Genomic DNA, 18,840 nt, shown 5'->3' on the forward strand with positions numbered 1-18,840 from the left:
GCAAACAGTTCTCCTCTATATGGTCAAAAAAAAGCAAGTTCTCCCCAAAAGGAGATTCTGACACCTTCCCAAGGGGCTTTTCACTGACTGGATGAAGTCTAAGAAGATTGTGTAGCTTACTTAACTGTATAAGATAAATAATGCTAATATGGTCCTCTGCATTGCATCCAGCTAAGCTTCTTGTAAATTTAAGAATCCTAATTTGGGACTGCCAATACTGTCACAGATATAACAAAAAAAAAAAAACCAAACCAAAAAAAACCCCCCAAAACCAAACCAAACTAACCAACAATTTACATCTAAGCAGCAACTCCTATAATGCAGCTGAACTGTTTATTATAGAGTAGAATATTAATCTTGAAGATATATAATAAAATATTATCATATATGAACAAATATTAGCATTTTTGTCTCTTCCTAAATAAGACATCTTTTCCAGTTTATGAAAAAATCCTGGAGAAGAATTAGTAGGAATCTAATCTCAACTTGAAACTACAAGCACACAACATAAACTTGTGTTGCTTTCATAAGGTATAAAACCAAAGGTAGAAACAGAATCTATTATCCACAGATCAACTTTTCATTACAAAATGAAACTGATGACATCAAGAAATAAAAAAGAGATACTATCAATAAATAAGTAAATTCACAAGAATTCAGTAGAGTTTCAACTAACACAAAATAGAATTATGCTATGATTATAACAGCATTTGAAGAGGAAGTTAAATGTGTAGTTTAGAAATAGAGCTATAATGTTAGAATTGCACATTCTTTCTAAAAGCAGTAATGGCTGACAGTTCTGATTAACATACAAATAACTGAAAACAATGATACTGTGCTTCAAAAAAAGTTCCATTATCTTAGCTTGACATTTCAGAATTCTGAATCACTCCAGGAATGCCCTTCCTAATGACAAACCCAAAGTCAAACTTTAGATTCATTAATAAAGGTGAGAGAACTCACACACATTCCTATCAATTCTCTTTTTATAACTCTATACAGATTTATCTTTATAATATCCATTGCTCATGCAAAATGCAGAGAATTAGGTAGATGACAGGCACATATTCCAGCTCCCTACTCTCACAGGAAACAGGACCTTTGTGTGTCTTTCTCAAAAACAAACCATGGAACACCCTCAAGAAAACAGCATTCACGATAAACACAGACAACAGCACAGCAAGAACTGTAAATTTTGAGAACACAAAAAACCAACATCGACCTAAGACAAGACTTTTAAAATGTTATGCACCTACTACATATGCCAGATACACATACTTCCTATGATTTGGATGGATTGTAGTGGCACACATATCCTAATCTGGAGCACATAGCTGCTCTCCAATTAAGGATAGAAGGATTAAGTCCAAAGGCACTATTTTAAATTTTTCTTTTACCACAAAGTTGTGAGGTGTTCTGAAGTCCAAGATGGGCTTGAAGCCCCCTGACTTTTTCAGGATCAGGAAGTACCTTCACTAAAATCCTTTCCTTGTTCCTCTTGTAGTGCAGGCTTTATAAATCTGCATTTAGAAGGGAAAAAAAATCTCGTTCAGAAGAGCAGAAAGACTTTAAGTATGCCATATCACTTCAGTCTGTGCCTTGAGAGCCTTGGACTAACTACAGTATTGCCTCAAAGCAACTCCAGTAAAAAGGCTGAAGGGGCCAGTGCCTGGAAAAAAAAGAAATAATACACAAATATACTAATATACCGAAAATGTGTATATTCTACTTCCAAAACTGCTTCAACAAGTACATGCATACAATGCAGATCTTTCAGCTGTATTCAGTTCTTTACTAGCATATTCCTTCATAATGATGACTTTTTGTTTTTTGAAAAACAAACCCCATTTTTTCTCCTACCCCCAAAGTATGCTTAGTTAGTCTATTCTTTCTGCATTTTATATGACACTTTCATTACAAACAGTGTTTTTAGAGGAACCAAGAAATTTCTTGTAAAACCTAATTGTGGGATTTTTCATTTCCATGTTATAATTTTTTATAGCAACTGAAGCATCAAACACCTTCACAATCTGATTGCACTGGTACTGCAAACCCCAACAAAACCTGTTGAAATTCTGTGCATTGAACCAAAATTCCTTAATTTGTGCAGTTTTGAGAAACTGCAAAGATTCTACAAATGCTACAAACTGTATCAACTTATTTAATGGTTTAATTTTTCAACTGCAATTTCAAAGACAGTCGGTAAACAAAAACATTTAGAACAGATCGTCATTGGTTTATCAACAATAAGACAGACCAAAAACTGAAAAAAGTTTGATTTATAAGAGTTTTTATGTACTGAAAAAGTAATGACTAGAAGCTTGAAATTTAACAACTTTTAGAACAACTTGAATTCAGAAGCATGACAGTCAAAACTGAGTTTTGAAAAATGAAGATTAATTCCACAGAAAGCTTTGGAGTGCAATTAATTGCAAATCAAAGCTGTTTTTTTCTTCTTAATAATTAGAATTTATAATAACTAAAAAAATGAACCACCGTTCAGTTTTAAAGAGCTATCCCTTACATCAAACCAGACATTCATCCCTTAGTTTATTTGTTGGTTTTCAGAGTTCCCAGACAAACTTCTAGTGAAATGTCAACTGCCAGTGCAGGGAGTCAGTTCTGAGATAAGCCTGCATGTAGTGTAATTAACACAAGAAGTAGAAAACTCACACAGTAAAAATGGAAATCTCTGAAAAACTGCTGTGACTTTACAGAAAGAGTGAGAATTAAGAGGTCAAGGTGCTGTGAACTCTTCCATGCCCCTCACTTCCTCTCCCATTAGACACTATCAACGCAGAATTTGCCAGTTTTGGTCAAAAAGGTAGCTGCACAGCTAACTTCCACCTATAAAGCAGAATGAATGTATCCTGCTTTTGGTTTTGTTCATTTTGAAGTCACCACTTTTGCTAGAATGATTTTTACTGAAATACTTATTTCAAGTGCACATTAACTGATGTTTGAGGATTCACATGCCTGAGTTACCCTGTGTCAGCCAAGCATTTCATTGCCTTTGCAACAGCTCTCCTATCATGAAAATCAAGAGGCAGAATGCTTTTTAAATACCCATTCGATTTAGTCAAAATGACCTTGAGTTTACCACAAAAAGAACATGTTCATGGCAGTTACAGGTCACCTGAAATCTAGTAAATTGATCAGGCAGCTGAACACAGAGATTAACACTTCAATGTAATTTTTAAAACATCATTAGGCTGTATTCAGCCTAAGCAGCCAGGATATTGGAAACTAAAAGTACAGCTGTTCACATATAATTTCAGACAGTTTTCTAACTTTTGAACTACTTCCACTACTGTGCTGAGAATACAAGTGCCTAATTAAGTGTTTCTTAACAGAAGAAAATTCTTAAGGCTTGATTGAGTGACTATTCATCCTGTCCACCTCCCTTGAAGTTACTAATACAGAGGTTTCACTTTAACAAAAACATAACAAGGTTGTGCATATTGCTATTACTATTTCATCCAATAGAAAACTAAAACTGTTTGTTTGGGGGTTTGGGCTGTTTTTTCTTTTTTTGTTTTCTCCCCTCAGGAACAAGTGTGCTTATTAACAATGTATGAACTGCCACAAATATTTTTGGCCTCATTTTAAGTGTATTCTTTCTTGTTTTCTTTAAACATTTTTTCCCCTCATTGACAACTGAAAATACCCTTGTTTCAACTGTCTTTTTTTTAAATTGTTTCAGTATATAACCAGGAATACACATGCGTTAGAACTCATGCAAGCATTAAAGGTAATTCACATGTATATTATTAAAATGTCAAATGCTGTTAGAACATTCTCTCTTTGTAACTACAGTGGACAACTGTCTAGATTGATGGTACCAACATGTGCAACACAGGTCAAAAAAAAGACAACAAAAAACCCACCACCAAAGTTAAAGCTGCCAAATGAGAATATTAAAACATTACCCCAATCCAGTCACCTTCTAAGCTCAGAAAGATACAGTTCCTTTGGTGTGAAGCTTTAATCAATTGCTTCACAACATCAGGACAGCCTTCCCTTTTGGCATATCACACCAACGAAGTCTCCTTCTCAGGCAAGTTATCCTTGCTGTCATCTTCCAACCAAATACAGTAACATACACACTGCTCTGCCAAGACTTTTCAACCTTTGTACATTATTCTTTACCACACATTAAACTTAATAACATAGCTTTAATTTCGACATTATAGTGCTCTGTTGAGAAAGCAGTAGGTACACCTGCCCAGTGAATTTTTGAAAAGGTAACCAACCTGCAAAATTTAAAGGTAAATCAAAATTTGCTTTCTGAATAAAGATCACAAATTTTGGACGTGGCAGGATGAACACAACTTATGCCAAAACTTTGCTAATTACAACGTTATGCCAAAACCTGCTCATAAATACTGAAGTAAGGATAATAGCCTAGATTATGTTGTATCCTCTATTTGGAAAAATGAAACTTTCTTTTATAAGGTGGATGTCACTAAAGGGCTCAGTACTTTGACAGATCTTTGAAGAAATCATTGATTACAGTGTATCCTACTCAGGATTAATCCCCTAGGCAACCTGAATATTTCAACTAGTGGAAAATGTATCTGCTAAGCTATTAAACTAGCCTGACAAGAAGATATCGTACCATTGCTCTGCAATTAGCTGACAAAAGTAATTCATGGGAAAATTATAAGTATTGTTGGTTTAGCGCTAAAAATAATCCTGAATCAATGATTTTTTAAAATCTTTTAATATCATAGTATCTTCAGTTCAGATGGGATGCCTTACACCATGCTTGTAGAGTGCAATGGAGCTCAGTACTGAAACTCCCCAGCCTGGTACATGAAGTTTCAGAACTGAGAAAAAAAAGAAGGGGGGAAAAAAAAAGCATGATTGATACTGTTAGGTCTCTCTCACTCCTAGGTTCACCATGTTGTGCCAAACAATACTACTACAAAATCCAAGTTGGTACACACAGCCAATTCAGTTATTTGGTCATGTATCACATTCCCCTGCAATGCTGTCTCCAGGAAACACTGTAGATAGAAATAGCTAGGAAATCTTGCCACTCACACTGTCAACATACCCTTCATCAACAGCCGACAGCTTAAACTGGATGGCAAGAGATTCAAACCCACACCCTCCCCAAGTCCAGTGAGTGCAAGTCTTTTGCCATTTGGGAAGTATGACCTCTGCCAGACTATTCCCAAGAAGCAAGGATTGTATCAAAGGACAGGGCTCTCAGAAGCATGATGCAGTATCCAATTTATCAGCACACTCATTGGCTTTGTCTCCAAGACACTGTAATAATTGTTAATTATACAACAAGACAAAAGCAGTTCCATATCTAGTTGGGTATTATCTTGTGAGAGCTTTGTTTTTCAGCTAGAAGAAACAATTTTTAAAAAAGCATGCAGCTTCATTTGTCAATTAAAAGGAGTTTAGTGTAATTAAATACACCATAACTTCAGCACTCAAAAGCCTGATCATAAGACCACTTAGTTGTTCCAAGGTGGCAGAGTCACAGTAAGATAACTCTACATACCTATTTCATTGAAATTTACACATTACTTTTTTTTTATAAAACTATGGATTCATAAAAAGATGGCAACAGGGCACTACACAGAAGAGGTGCAAACATGGGGGGGAAATGATATCAAATATATTAAAAGTAGCACCTACTTAGAAGCAGTTTGAAAGATACTTCTCAACTACACAACAATCTGGAGCTACTTCGTACTAGAACAATGACCACTGAAAGAGATTTTTTTTTTCTCTTTTCTTTTTTTCCATGTAATCAAGCTGCTCTCCTGTACAGTCTGTCTGATCAGTTTTCACTACTGACTACAACCTTCACAAGCAGTGAAGGGAACACTTAGGTAAAAAACATCAAACAGGAAAGCTGGATGAGAGAGACAAAAGCATACTACCAACTACTTTGCTGTTGAAAAGTAGGTTAGATTTGAAATGGACAGTATGAACTCAGTAAAATAAGAAAACAATAGGAAAATGACTGAGTAATTAATCAGATATAAAAAAAATATATCTTATGAGCTTCCCATCAGTAGTGTTCCTCTAAATTTATAGGTGACACGAACCAAACTTTTCTAAGAATAATCAATTTACAATACAGCTATTTTTAAAAATCTTGACAAGGAAATGCAAAACTACAAAAAGCTAAATATTCAGCCAGTTAAAGAAAACTAACACCTTGCCAGTTACACTGACTATCCCACATAATTTCTGTCCCACATAATGGTATATTAGAACACCTTAACAGAAAGAAACCTAGAGATTTCATGCTACAGACATGAACAATAAAGACTATTATGAATAGAGGATAACCAAATAAGTTTTGATGAGAATCAGTATTTTCAATCTGCCGATGCCTCAAAATTTAAAATGAAAAATCAGTTTCTGTCTTAGAAGCATCAAACTCTGAAGTTTAAGCACAGTAATCCTTAATGACAAATTTATCAAGTTGAGTTTAAGATTCTACTGAAATTAACATTTCACATCTTTACTGGTTACCTAGAAAACTCAAATGCACAGTCATAATATTCACATACTAGATTTAAGCAAAAGTTGCTGCCTCAGCTTACATACCACTTATCACAATGGTAATATTAGTGGAGATTCAGACTACAACCAGAGATAAAGTTAGAAGCCTAGAAAGACTAAGCTCATTTTTATAAGAGACAATAACTGAACACAGAGATATTCAATTGAAAATTTTAACAACAAACGAAACATGAAGTAGTGTGCACTTAAGGATTGCTTTGAAAGTGCTTCCAAACAGAAAGTCATTACAAAAAACAGGTTTTCAGGCAGCAATATCAATATTCCCTTGTAATCTTTCTCCTGACCTTCTCCCTCACATTTTTTTCTTTATTCTATCTCACACAATTCTGATTACACAGTCTTTGGAATATGAACCACATCTTATATGACTGTACAATATCTTCACAGTACATAGACAAGTTAAAATTAGCAAAGATCTACCAATGTTATCTTCTTAGTAAGTTAAGACAAGTTTGGAGAACAGCGGCAGAAGGCTGCTAGGTTAACGTTAATTTCAAAACATAAAAGCTTGACAGGTGTATCTACTTAATGTACAACTAAGAGGAAAAAAAAAAAACCCCAAACAAATGCCTGAAATGCATAAACACTAAAAAGAGAAAAACTCATTTAGCATACTAGGCAGAGAGATAAGTGGAACAGTAGATGCAAACAAAAGGCATATCAGGGGATGGAAGGGGCATGGGGGAAATTTCAACAGCTAACCTAGGCAAGGAAAGCAAAAGCATTAAAGCTATCCTCAAATGGCAAAGAAAGTGAAGATATCTGAGGGGATATTACGATAGAGTTAGAAGACTTTAGTTAAATAAATAGCTAGGCACCTGAGTTTTTGAACCTTTTGACCAAGTTTAAGATAATCTATTAACACCTATGTAGCACTCCAATAAGAGAATAAAAGTCCTATTAAAAAAAAAAAATAGTACGTATGTCTACATGACTGTTCTAGAGACAAGCTTATATTGAAACTACATATACACACACATAGATTTAACTTTAGAGGACTGAAGACAATGGAAAGTTGGAGGTAAGAGAAAAACCAGTGTCCTAGTTTATCTTTTACTTGAATATTAAAAACAATGCAGCATTTATATATTGTGATTTTTTAGGCCTTATAAAAACTATGGTTTTGCTCACAGTGTTAATTGAGCCAAGTGTAATGATGTTTAATTAGAATTTTCTACTGCTGCTCTCAAGCATAACTTATGAAAGATTACAATGCTGTTAAAGCACATAGTAACAGACTCCTTGCTGCACCTGAATTAGTGGTATGTGAGAAACTTCTAGTTTTTAAGTGCCGTGTTCTCTTTCAACTAGACATAACAGTATTAGCTTAATATGCCAGACTACATTTCTACCTTTTTTTTTAATTTTACCTTTGAGTGAAAGTTAAAAAAAATGAAATGGCATAAAAACCTACTAGGTGCTGAAAACACACACATTGCTAAAAGAATCTCAGACACTAAGTAATATATAAATAATTTACCTTGGTTGCGATGTCAGCTTTATAACTGTCTTATGTGGCAAAGAATCTTGGGAAGACTGAACATCATCCTACAAGAGAACATCTTTGAATTTCCTTTTGAATACACTTAAACATATAATAGACAAGCTTTGTCTATTATATGAACTTTAAGAAGTACAAAACAATGCCAGCCATCCCATAAACAGAAGCCTATTTTAGCACGTTACACAGGGCAATGAACCACAAAAGTTTACAAACTAAGTACTTCAAATTGGCAAAAGAAAAAGGCTTACTTTGACCAATTCACTAAGAAACCTTTGCTTTCATTAAATGTCTCTTATTACATACCATTATCAAATTGTCACACCCATGTTTTGATTTTTGCAAACAAGACATCATAATCACCAACTTCCTTCACATTTTGCAAATACATATCATATATTTTTATTAACTTTCTCTTGTTATAAATTTACTCTCAGAAATCCTACACTTCTATATATTTATCACAAGGATTTAGTCTTCTGTCAGATCTCATTCTTACCTTATATTGTACATAAAGAAAATTTTCAAAAAACTTAATTTGGGGTGTGTGTACGATTTTTATCTGATATAAACCACTTGAAGAATTGTTTCACAATATTGATGAATTCTTATTTTTCACTAGTTTCTCTCTTTTCTTAAATACAATATGACCCAGGGCTCACTTCCAGTGAGAATAGGTAGTGACAAGCCATTGATGTCACTGTTGAGTTAGACTTTAAGTAAGAGAACAGCCAAGCTGTTGATGTACTGTTACATTCCTGTTGGTTCATATAATGGTGATAACTATAGGACTTTGCAACTGAAGCGCAATGCTCCCAGTTGCTCAGAATACTCCAAAACATCCTCAGAATCATGTTTTTCAAATCCAACCATTGCCACTTACATGAAAGTTTTCTTTCTGTACTCAAAGAAATAAGACTAATATAAAAGAATGGTGCAATGGTTGCATAGCTTTACTTTTATAGGTTGGATCTCATCCTATTGGATCATTCAGGGATCTCTAAGTTTTATCTGTTTTTCAGTGCATTGTCTTCCAAGCGATCTAGTTTTTGTTTGCTTACTAACGTCGAGTCTGTAAAGCTTACACATGATGTACAAAGTATTCAGTTATCAGCTGAGAAAACAATAATGCTTTTCTGTGTAACTAATAAAGAATAGCAGAAACACAGTGTAAGCAGCATCTTTCTGGAATCCTCCCATCATGTCTCATTTCCAAGTTCCTTTTTTCTGGCTTTAAGAAGGGCAATTTTCCCCTGGTTGTACCTACTGTCTACTGGAATGCTGCTACAGTCTCTTATGCTATTCCTTTGACCATGTGTTTTTTCCTTCTTCACCCCTCAAAGACAATAGCCATTTTCAATCTTAAAGTCTTCATCATTTGTCTTTCTCAACTCTCTCAGCATTCATTCTGAATGCCCATCTCTGAACAATTCTCGATCTCAGCTTCCATCAGCCAGCAAAATACCATGATGGTATTTTGAAACAAGCACCTTTGAACTTTCTACTCGCTCAAGGTTTGCACAAGGATTTTTGTAAATATCCTGAAGTTCTCCCATCAGCATTCTACAAATCCCACATTAAAAACCTTTTGTTGTGGTATCCAAAGTACTGTGGGAATATTAGGTTTATGAGAACTTTCTTTTTCATTTCTGCTTTCACAGTGGTAATAGTGGGTTTGACTTAGTATGCTCCTAGGCAATATGCAGTCTAAACAGCAATTAGTACTTCTACAATCCAGTGGTATTAATCCAGACTCATAAAGAACAGGAACAATGGAAGCTTAGTAAAATGTAACATCACAACATCCTCCAATATAATTCAGAGCAGAAGTGAAAACTTCATTCCATGAATGATTTCAAAATTTTCTTACTTTATGAAAGTGCATATTCATTTTGTTAGCCCTTCCAACCAGGAGAAAAATGGCATATTTGTGGCACACACCCGCAGGCACATGCATGAAGTATGGATGTATATATCTGTATCAAAGTCATAAAATGTATAAAGAACTATTTTAACAGGGTTTTTTTTTGGTTTTTGTTTTTTTTTTAAATATATGTGCCTGGCAGAGTAATTCAAGGTATGACACATCTGGCACATCTAAGCCAGCAGTATGTATGTAATGTTAGTTATGTTAGAAGTGTGAGGTAATCATATAATGAAGACTGTCTTAATCCTGCTATGTTTATGCACAAAGAAATGAAAGCATCTTGTTCGCTCTCTATTCCAGGTGTATGGACTTAGGTAGACTTCCTAAGACTAGCTATCACAGCAGACAGCTTTTGCTCAGAAAGTGAAGAAACTAAGAATTTTGAAAGGAAACAATATTAGCAAGTGTGTTTCTTCAAGGTGCTCTTCACTGTAAAATGGGTCTCAAAATGGTATGTGCGGATCTGTTGTTGACTTTATCATCAGTAGATTCCTGTTTCAAATAATTTCAGCTAAGGAAAAAAGCACGAGGTCTTGTCTACACCTGGTCTTGCAAATTCAGCTTAGGCTTATGTTCAGGATGGAAATTTTCCTCTTCCTACATTTTTTAAGTAATAAGCAAAGTCAAATTACAGGATTGCATACAGTTATATATTCACTTATCACGTGCATGTCACTGAAGTCACCAACAAATTTATGCCCACAAGAAAATTAGAACACCTGGTTTTACTATGTGCTTCACGAAGTAGAACAAAATAAGTCCATTTACTTTAGATATGTAGTTTTTTTCAGCATTAACTGCTTAAGTTTTAACTTTTTATGTTCCAATATCTTCAATTAATATGAACAGTGATAAGTAGCAGATTTTTGAGCAGGTATTAGCAGCAAATTTCATTCCAACTTTTCCCAGGACACTCAAACTGTATTGAAAAGACATAGTTCATATTTTATTTTTGGAGAAAATCAAGAAAGATAGCTCACCATCTTCAGGAATGGAGTTGATGTGTCATAATTATAAGCTCCTTTATCCTTCAGGATAAGAATATGAGCAGAGTCAATTATCACTTTCTTCAAGTTCATTATTGAGTGGAAAAGCCTGTTAAAAATTTTAGAGTCTTAGTTTTCAGTTGTTTTTATTCAGTATGATAACATTAAAATTTAAAAAGATTAAAGAACTCAAAAGTATGAGTTACAGAAAAATAAATGTAATTTTTAATGTCAATATAGCATGAAATTAAGAACAGCTAGTTGTAATGAGTCACCAGACTGCAAAGTGCAGAAATATTCTGAATTTCATTATATTCCTACCTTGCATACTGAAAATGAGGTACATCTCCACCCCACTGTTATGCTACAAAACCTATACCCTCAAAATACCAGGCACATTTTCAAAATGCTAATCTTAGGAAAGTTTGTGGTTTATATGTTTGATTTCCAATATCCATAGTGGAGACAAGCCTGAAACGCTGGTCACAGAGACAAGATTGCCTTTAAGCAGGATTAGAAAAACAATCAGAAACACAAAAATTTAAAATTATTACCATTATTTTCATTGCTTCAACCAACACAAGGTTTACAAATTCTTAGAGAGCTGTATAATTTTATTTGTAAAGAGAAAAAAGCCTTTATTTTACTCTCTCATAACCAAGTGCATTGCACATGTTTATACCTTGATTATACCTATGCTTTAATAGATAAAAAAATTAATAAATTTATGGAATTTAAAAATACTTGTCATGAATGCAGTAGTTTAAACCGAGAAAGAGTATTTTAGAGGCATTTAAAACAATAACTTATTTAATGGACATGCTCTACCATCACCTACCTACCATCATCTACCTTAATTAATCAAATTTGCTAGTGCTTAATATTTCAATGTGTTACAGTTTTCTGAACAAATGCATAATTAAAGCATATGTCTACATACGGACATATATATGTATGTCATACACTCTTCTTAAAATTCCACAAAGTAGCTAGCAGAGTAATTTGTCAATACTGAGAAAGCAATTACCCACCAGACATAACAGCAATGAACAACAACAGACAAATTAAGTAGAAGATTGGCAACATGAAGAAGATTTCCCACATTGAAGAAAAGTCGGTTACAGAGGGTGTAGGATTTTCCAAGGAATATATGCTTAAATTAGCATGTCTCTTGATCATTGCTTAGCACAGGCAGATATAAAATGTTCTATACAATAGTTACCACAGAAAATAGCTCTGTTATTACGGAAGTCTGAGTATTGTGTCTACCTATCTTCTTTTGAACCTCAGAAATTTTGTTTGAACACCAAATTCTTACTTCAGACAATTAAAACATATTTCGTAAATGGAGAGCATGGGTAATCAAATCCACTTCTCCTGTAGAGCACCACTACACTTTCAATACTATGTTGCTAGCTACAGCAAATCTGTATCTCTGAAATAAATACTTCTGTTTTAAAAAACCAGAGAGTAATTAAGTTTCTGTATTTATAATAAATTACCTAGTGCCATAATCCACAACTACCCAATCTTTAGATGTTCCTGTAATAGCATCATGATGCTGAAAGAGTCCAAGGTTCCTCCGAGCTTCTGTCAGCAATTTATAGTTATCCACTGAAGGAAATACACTCATCTTCTCAGATTTACTGGACTGTACTAAAGCCAAGGAGTAGATGATTTCAGCTGCCCTGGAATTACAGAGAAGAATCAAATATTTATACAGGTTTAGAAAGCAAAAAGGAACACATATTCTACCTGAAGAATAAACTGATGTTTTTACATCTTTTCTCATGCCTAGTTCTGGGAGTTCTTTAAAACTTAATCTTGTATTTTTAGCCTGTTTCTAGCTTCAAACAGTTAAAAATCACTGCTGCACTTCATCAACTAGTTTTTCCACCTGGTAAGCTTCCTGCAAGGCTTCAGTGATGGAGAATAGAGCTTTAAAATAAAAATAAGACAGTACATAGTAACGTACCATTTTCACAAATGCCTGAGATATACAGATCTGATCTTAAAATGATACAGTAAGGAGACATACAGTTCCCATTTCAAAAAGCAACTTATTAAATAAATAAAATTATCTTCCAGAAATCTATCAATCTGTACACTCTATATAATAACTGTTCTGCTATTTGTACTTGAAGCAAACTAAATTCTCCTAACGGCTTAGGCAGTTCCTGCAGCTGCTCACTATACATTCACCTGAATTGTGAGAACACTGGATTCAAAAACCTTAGACTGAACAGAATGCAGAGCCCTTCTCTCCTACTTCATATGCAAGAGCCTTACACTAAAATATTACCATTAGGCTCTCACTTGCTTTATGAGAATCTATATTTATTTTATAAAAAAAAAAAACAACACAAAAAACACCCAAACCTAAAATTGCCAGTCATTATGAATATCTGACTAACAAGGATGCCTGTAGAAATTCTGGGAAACCATCTGTTAACTTTTGTTCCTGTCTCCTATTCCTAAAATGTTACAGTTCTGTTTCTGTAAGTCTGAAAAGTGTCAGATTCCTTTCCAAACTTTATCTGAGTCTAATGAATGTTTCTCAAGTGTTTGAAGAAACCAGGAACATACAGGTTAATGTTATAAAAAGCAAAGAAAGCAAAATAACATATGTTCTCGAAGCAAATGTAAAACTATCTCCTAAGCATGTAAATAAAAAATTAAAAAAATTTTTAAAAGAAGGAAAATACATTAACTTTCACATTTACCCAAGCTGTTCATGAGTGCATGTGCTCAAATTTAAACTAGGTACAACAACAAATTTTAAAATCATTCTCAGCTTGGGTTTACAGACTGTGCATTGGTACTAACTGTTAACATGAAAAATACCTTTGGATTCAGTTTGGTCTCTTTGTCTTTATGCATCACATAGGTGACAATTATGTAAAAACTGCAAGTAGCATGTGTCAAACTAAACTAAAAGGTACACTGTACAGATAACAGCTCAATTCATTTTCATATTGTCAATATTTGAGGAATAGGATGAGATTTTGCTCTTACAGGTAAGATAACTGCTCAGAAGCTACACATAAAATCAAGGTGTTAAAAGTTGTAATTCTTTTTTTTATTACTAGTGCACTTAAGCTTAATGGCTGTGATTTTGATGTTGCTTAGTGCAAATTCCTACATCTATGCATTCCTCCTACTTTGCTCGATTACAGCTTAACTTGAAAGGAAAACAAGTATATTGTAGTTAAAAAGGCATCAGATGCACAATGTAGTGGTTAAACCCTGTCTCAAAGTGTTTTACCTTTTTTAAAAAATTTTACTTAGCCACTAAACACTGACCCAACTGTAGCTATGATGTAGAGAAACACAAAAAAATTTCAGTCCTCAAAATACCAAAAGAAATAACATTAAAATGAAGCTGTATAGTAAATACATTTTCAGTTCTTACTGATTCCAGAATATCACTTTAAATCCATTTTGTCTATAAGGAACACTTGGAACTCTTTTGCCTTTCAGAAAAATAACTGATTCTGTTTTACAGATCCATTCATCACATAGGTCTCCTAGATGCAAAATTTTCCTTTCAAATCTCAATATTATTCTAAACATTAGAATGGTTCGATGGTCACAGATGAAAGACACTCAGAAGTGAAACCACATGAAACATTGTATTAGAGAACACTTCACTTATAAATAAGCATTTGCCTCTCTCTAATACCTTTCCATAAAAGCTGTATAAAGCCTTGGGTTTATCACCTCTATTTCAAACTACTGCAGATTACCTAAAGTAGTCACCACAGATTTTCCACTTTGTTGTAATTTGTCACTGTATCTCTACCTGATGGGATACTGCAAATAGACCACAATTTGCTTCACTGATTGCTCAAAGACTACACTAGGTTACCTTTATGTCCACTTTATATGTAACCTAAATAAAAAATAAATAATTTTTGCAAGAGTTTCTGAAATCTCAAGATGTCTTTTCTATCCATCTGTACAGTTAGAAGTATAACTGCAGCTTTTGTCCTGCTTCTGAATTACTTCAACAGTCTTTTTTGCAGACTTCCCATAATTCTTCCCTGATTACATCTGCAAAGAAAGAAGTCACAGAATGTGTTCCTAATTTGTCCCCAACTCTCCATTATGACATTAAACAAACTTCTGGTCACTGATTTCATTATCCTTCAAACTACTTCAATCCATCCATCTCTCACTTCAGATAAAAAAAAATCTCTTATGTCTCAAATCAGCATTGATGCCAATCTCCATTACAAATTCCCTAAACTTTCATGCACTTTCTTTAATCCACAACCCCAAAACTTTTTTAAAAACAGGAAAAACCCAAACTACCACCTCTTTTCTTGCTTAAATGGCCAGCCTTCATAGCAGGTCCTGAGGCTGAACACTGTTTTCTGGCTATTAAGTAGAGCAAAGTACTTCTTAATCCTGGTACTGCTGGAACTTAAAAGCATTCATCCTTGGTAAAGAATACACACACATACGTATTTATCTTCCATTTATGGTTCATTCTCCCACATACATATATATATATACACACACATATATATGCACACTAGGTAGTTATAAGTTAGCTCAAAAAGAACTATGGAAAATTTAATCATGAGGTTGGGGTGAGGGCGTTATTAATTAAATATGATCATAATGTATTTCCTCTGACTTTAAAGAAAATCAAAAATAAAAGACAAAACCCCCAATTCTGCTGTTCTCACAGCTAATGTGCCATCCTTGAAGACTCTCCAGGTCTCTGAAAACAAAACTGCCAAAAACCCTGATATTAAATTGACAAGAACATATCTGTACATTTTGTTCTTACATGTTATTCACAGAGGATAACAAAGGATGAAAAATGTCCCAGGTACATTTTTAGAAACGTGTTTTGTTTTAATTCAGAAGACTGAAGGTTTAGTTTTCTTCCAGAGATTCTTTACCTGTAAGTCTAGCACCCTTTTCAGAAATTAATGGTAATTGAAATTCTTGCATGAAGGAATCTTTTAACAGTGTAAAATTTGTAAATACTAAAAATAAACTTGAAAGCAATTAATTTGAAGTTTTCTGCAACCTAAGTAATAAAAAACAGAAAAATAACAATAAAGTAAACACACTTAAAAATTTTGAGAAAAAAGTCTATGATAAAGCTAAAGGAAAATTAAATCCTTGGTCCATTTTAATGAACAGAAAGGAATTTAGGCAAAATAAAACAAAAAAACAATTAAGTGGGGAATTCAACTTATAAGGACATCATCTGACCTGTTTTCTATACATCTTGACTTTTCCAATAGCAGTATTAAACAAGGCTGTTTTCACTGAAAATCAAAGATTCTTATGATAAACTAGGTAATGAGAACAGAGCTAATTAGTATTTATAAAGTTGATACAGTAAGTAAAAAATAAAATGCTTCTAAGAAAATCATATTCCTAGTGATGCTTGATGCTCTACCTGTAAACTATTTCTGAATAGTTGTCAAACTTCCTAATTATTGTTAGCCTTACAAATGCCCTCTTTGTAATCTTCTAACATTCTTGGTTTTGTACATAAGTTAACACTTGTAACATTCCAAAGTTCTGATTAAAACACTGCGGAAGTCCCTCCTCTAATAACTTCTCCTTACTATATTATTTTTACATTCTTCTGCCAAAGGCATCCTAGCCTTGCTTTTTGTCATTCCTCTCAGCTTCCGTCTTCTTCTCCTTCCTGACAGTCTTTGGCTTCCTTCCTCCCTGCTTTCCCATTTGTGAAACTTTTTTACTTGCTGGTCAATGCAACGCCTTCAAAGTGATGTTATATTGTCTCTTCCCTAACACCCTTCTATTCTCAGGCCCTTGATCTCACTTCTCCTTAAACAGTTCTTAGTCTTTCTATTGCTTTCATTTCTTATTCACTAATTTTCTTGATTTCCTCAGGTCTCTTACTCTGTATTCTTAGAGTGCAGAGAGAAGGCTAGAAAAAGCCACTTTCATCACAGGAAAAACATACTAGAGATAACAGAGTAGCTTAGCTGTGTCCCAAGTCTACTTTACCAGAGTAAAGACTTGATCCTTGGAAGAATAAAAACAAATTCTGCTAGATATGGAAGTTTTTCTTCTGAAACATACTTGTATCTGCCTCCAAAACGCTACTTTCCATGCTCCCAAAATGCTACTTTCCACACCTCTCTTGCTCCCTCCACTACTGCAGCAGCCATTATGACACAAAAAAAATTGGCAAGAAATCCTTAAGGATGGATTTCTCATCATTACAGAAGTTCTCCAGCACAAAAAGGTCTGAACAGCATGTAGAAGCACTACAATAGGTGTATTTTAAAGGGTCCCTCCAGAAGACAAAAAGTGTCCTTTGACCAAGGATCCTTGGAAGAACAATCTTTTGGAAACAGAGTTTCCAAGTTTTGACAACAGATGAAATGTCCAGGGTTTGTATCATAGGCATCCGTCCCAGATTTCTTTCTGAAGCCTTAAAATACAGTTAAATCATTTTACAACGTGTCTTATCTACAGCTGCTACAAGGGAGAACCACTTAAATACTCCATTACCAAAATTCAGCAATACTTTTTTCTTTAAAGATGATGTAAACACTTTTCAGCAGAGCAGTACCTTATAATCTGACATCACTTGGCACACAATATTCCTGACTACTTCTCAACTGCCTCTAACAACCCTTGTAAAATTCACGCCTTTGTATTTCTCTCTGAAAGAGTTCACAGTATAGTCATAATGATAGGTTGATCTGACAGCTACCCAAATGCAATACAGAAATAAAAAGCATACTACCTGCTATTTTCATGGAATCAGGACTTGTTGATCACTTGAATACTATTTTAGACAACTTATTTGTTTTAATGGTAAAGATATCATTGTATTTCTGTGAATTTACTAAAAAAACTGGTACACCAACAAATCCTTGTAACAAGAACTACATTTGGGGGCCGTTTAGGCTACCCTTATTGTAAGTAAACTTAAACTGTGCATTTCAAAATCACTTTTCCATCTGTCCAACAGATTTAGAGTACTTATACATTCATCTCTCCCGTGTGCCAAGACATATGTTATGAATTTACTGGATGGCAGTATTTACCGTAAGTAGGATTCCAGGACTCTATCCAGTCGTTTATAGAAGGGTCGCGATGTAAAGTATCCACTCCAGTAATGATGATCTCTGTCTGCATAGGTGAAGAAGTCTCCACTTAAAACAGGGAAAAATGAATTGCTCCTCTTTTCACCCAAATTGCTTTCTTTGCGCAGAGCTTCAAAGTAATCTGATAAAGTTCCAAACTGGGCCTGAAAGAAAATTAAAATTACTATAACATAGGTCCATTTTCTTTATTTAGACATACAAAGAGAATGAATATGCTTGATTTCATATACATTTCAGAAACATGCCAGTCTTCCAGCAGAATTGTAGCAGAAATACTATCCTAAAGAGCTTTAAAGTTTCCCTGCACACTTTTCAGACAAGCTGAACAGCTCTTCCAAAAGCACTTCAACTTCATTTCAACTCAGTACAAGAAAGACATGGAGCTGTTGGAGTGGGTCCAGAGGGGGGCCACAAAAATGATCAGAGGAATGGAACACCTGTGCTATGAGGAAAGGCTGAGAGAGTTGCGGTTCTTCAGCCTGGAGAAGGAAGGCTCCAGGGAGACCTTATAGCAGCCTTTCAGTACTTAAAGGGGGCTTATAAGGGGGACAGACTTTTTAATAGAGCCTGTAGTGACAGGACAAGGGGTAATGGTTTTAAACTGAAAGAGGGTAGATTCAGACTAGACATAAGGAAGAAATTTTTTGTGATAAGGGTGGTGAAACATTGGAACAGGTTGCCCAGAGAGGCTGTAGATGCCCCATCCCTGGAAACATTCAAGGTCAGGCTGGGTGGAGCTCTGAGCAACCTGATTTA

At 34.5% G+C, this 18,840-nt stretch overlaps 1 protein-coding gene across 5 annotated transcripts in view; it reads right to left on the reverse strand.

The window, feature by feature from the left end:
• MAN2A1 (mannosidase alpha class 2A member 1) overlaps window positions 1-18,840 on the reverse strand; it is a 130,028-nt gene that overhangs the window by 55,285 nt on the left and 55,903 nt on the right. For all 5 annotated transcript variants that reach the window (XR_008233440.1, XM_052776481.1, XM_052776484.1 and 2 more), the window contains exons 9-12: window positions 18,025-18,227; window positions 12,472-12,657; window positions 10,964-11,078; window positions 8,036-8,103 (exon numbers count right to left, since the gene is read on the reverse strand). Coding sequence is in view for 4 of the 5 variants with exons in the window: in XM_052776481.1 (XP_052632441.1) it covers window positions 8,036-8,103; window positions 10,964-11,078; window positions 12,472-12,657; window positions 18,025-18,227 (572 nt within the window). In the remaining variant the exon portion in view is untranslated. The remainder of the gene's footprint in view (window positions 1-8,035; window positions 8,104-10,963; window positions 11,079-12,471; window positions 12,658-18,024; window positions 18,228-18,840) is intronic.

The sequence above is a fragment of the Harpia harpyja genome, chromosome Z, assembly GCF_026419915.1.
Source record: "Harpia harpyja isolate bHarHar1 chromosome Z, bHarHar1 primary haplotype, whole genome shotgun sequence".
Lineage (NCBI taxonomy): Eukaryota > Metazoa > Chordata > Aves > Accipitriformes > Accipitridae > Harpia > Harpia harpyja.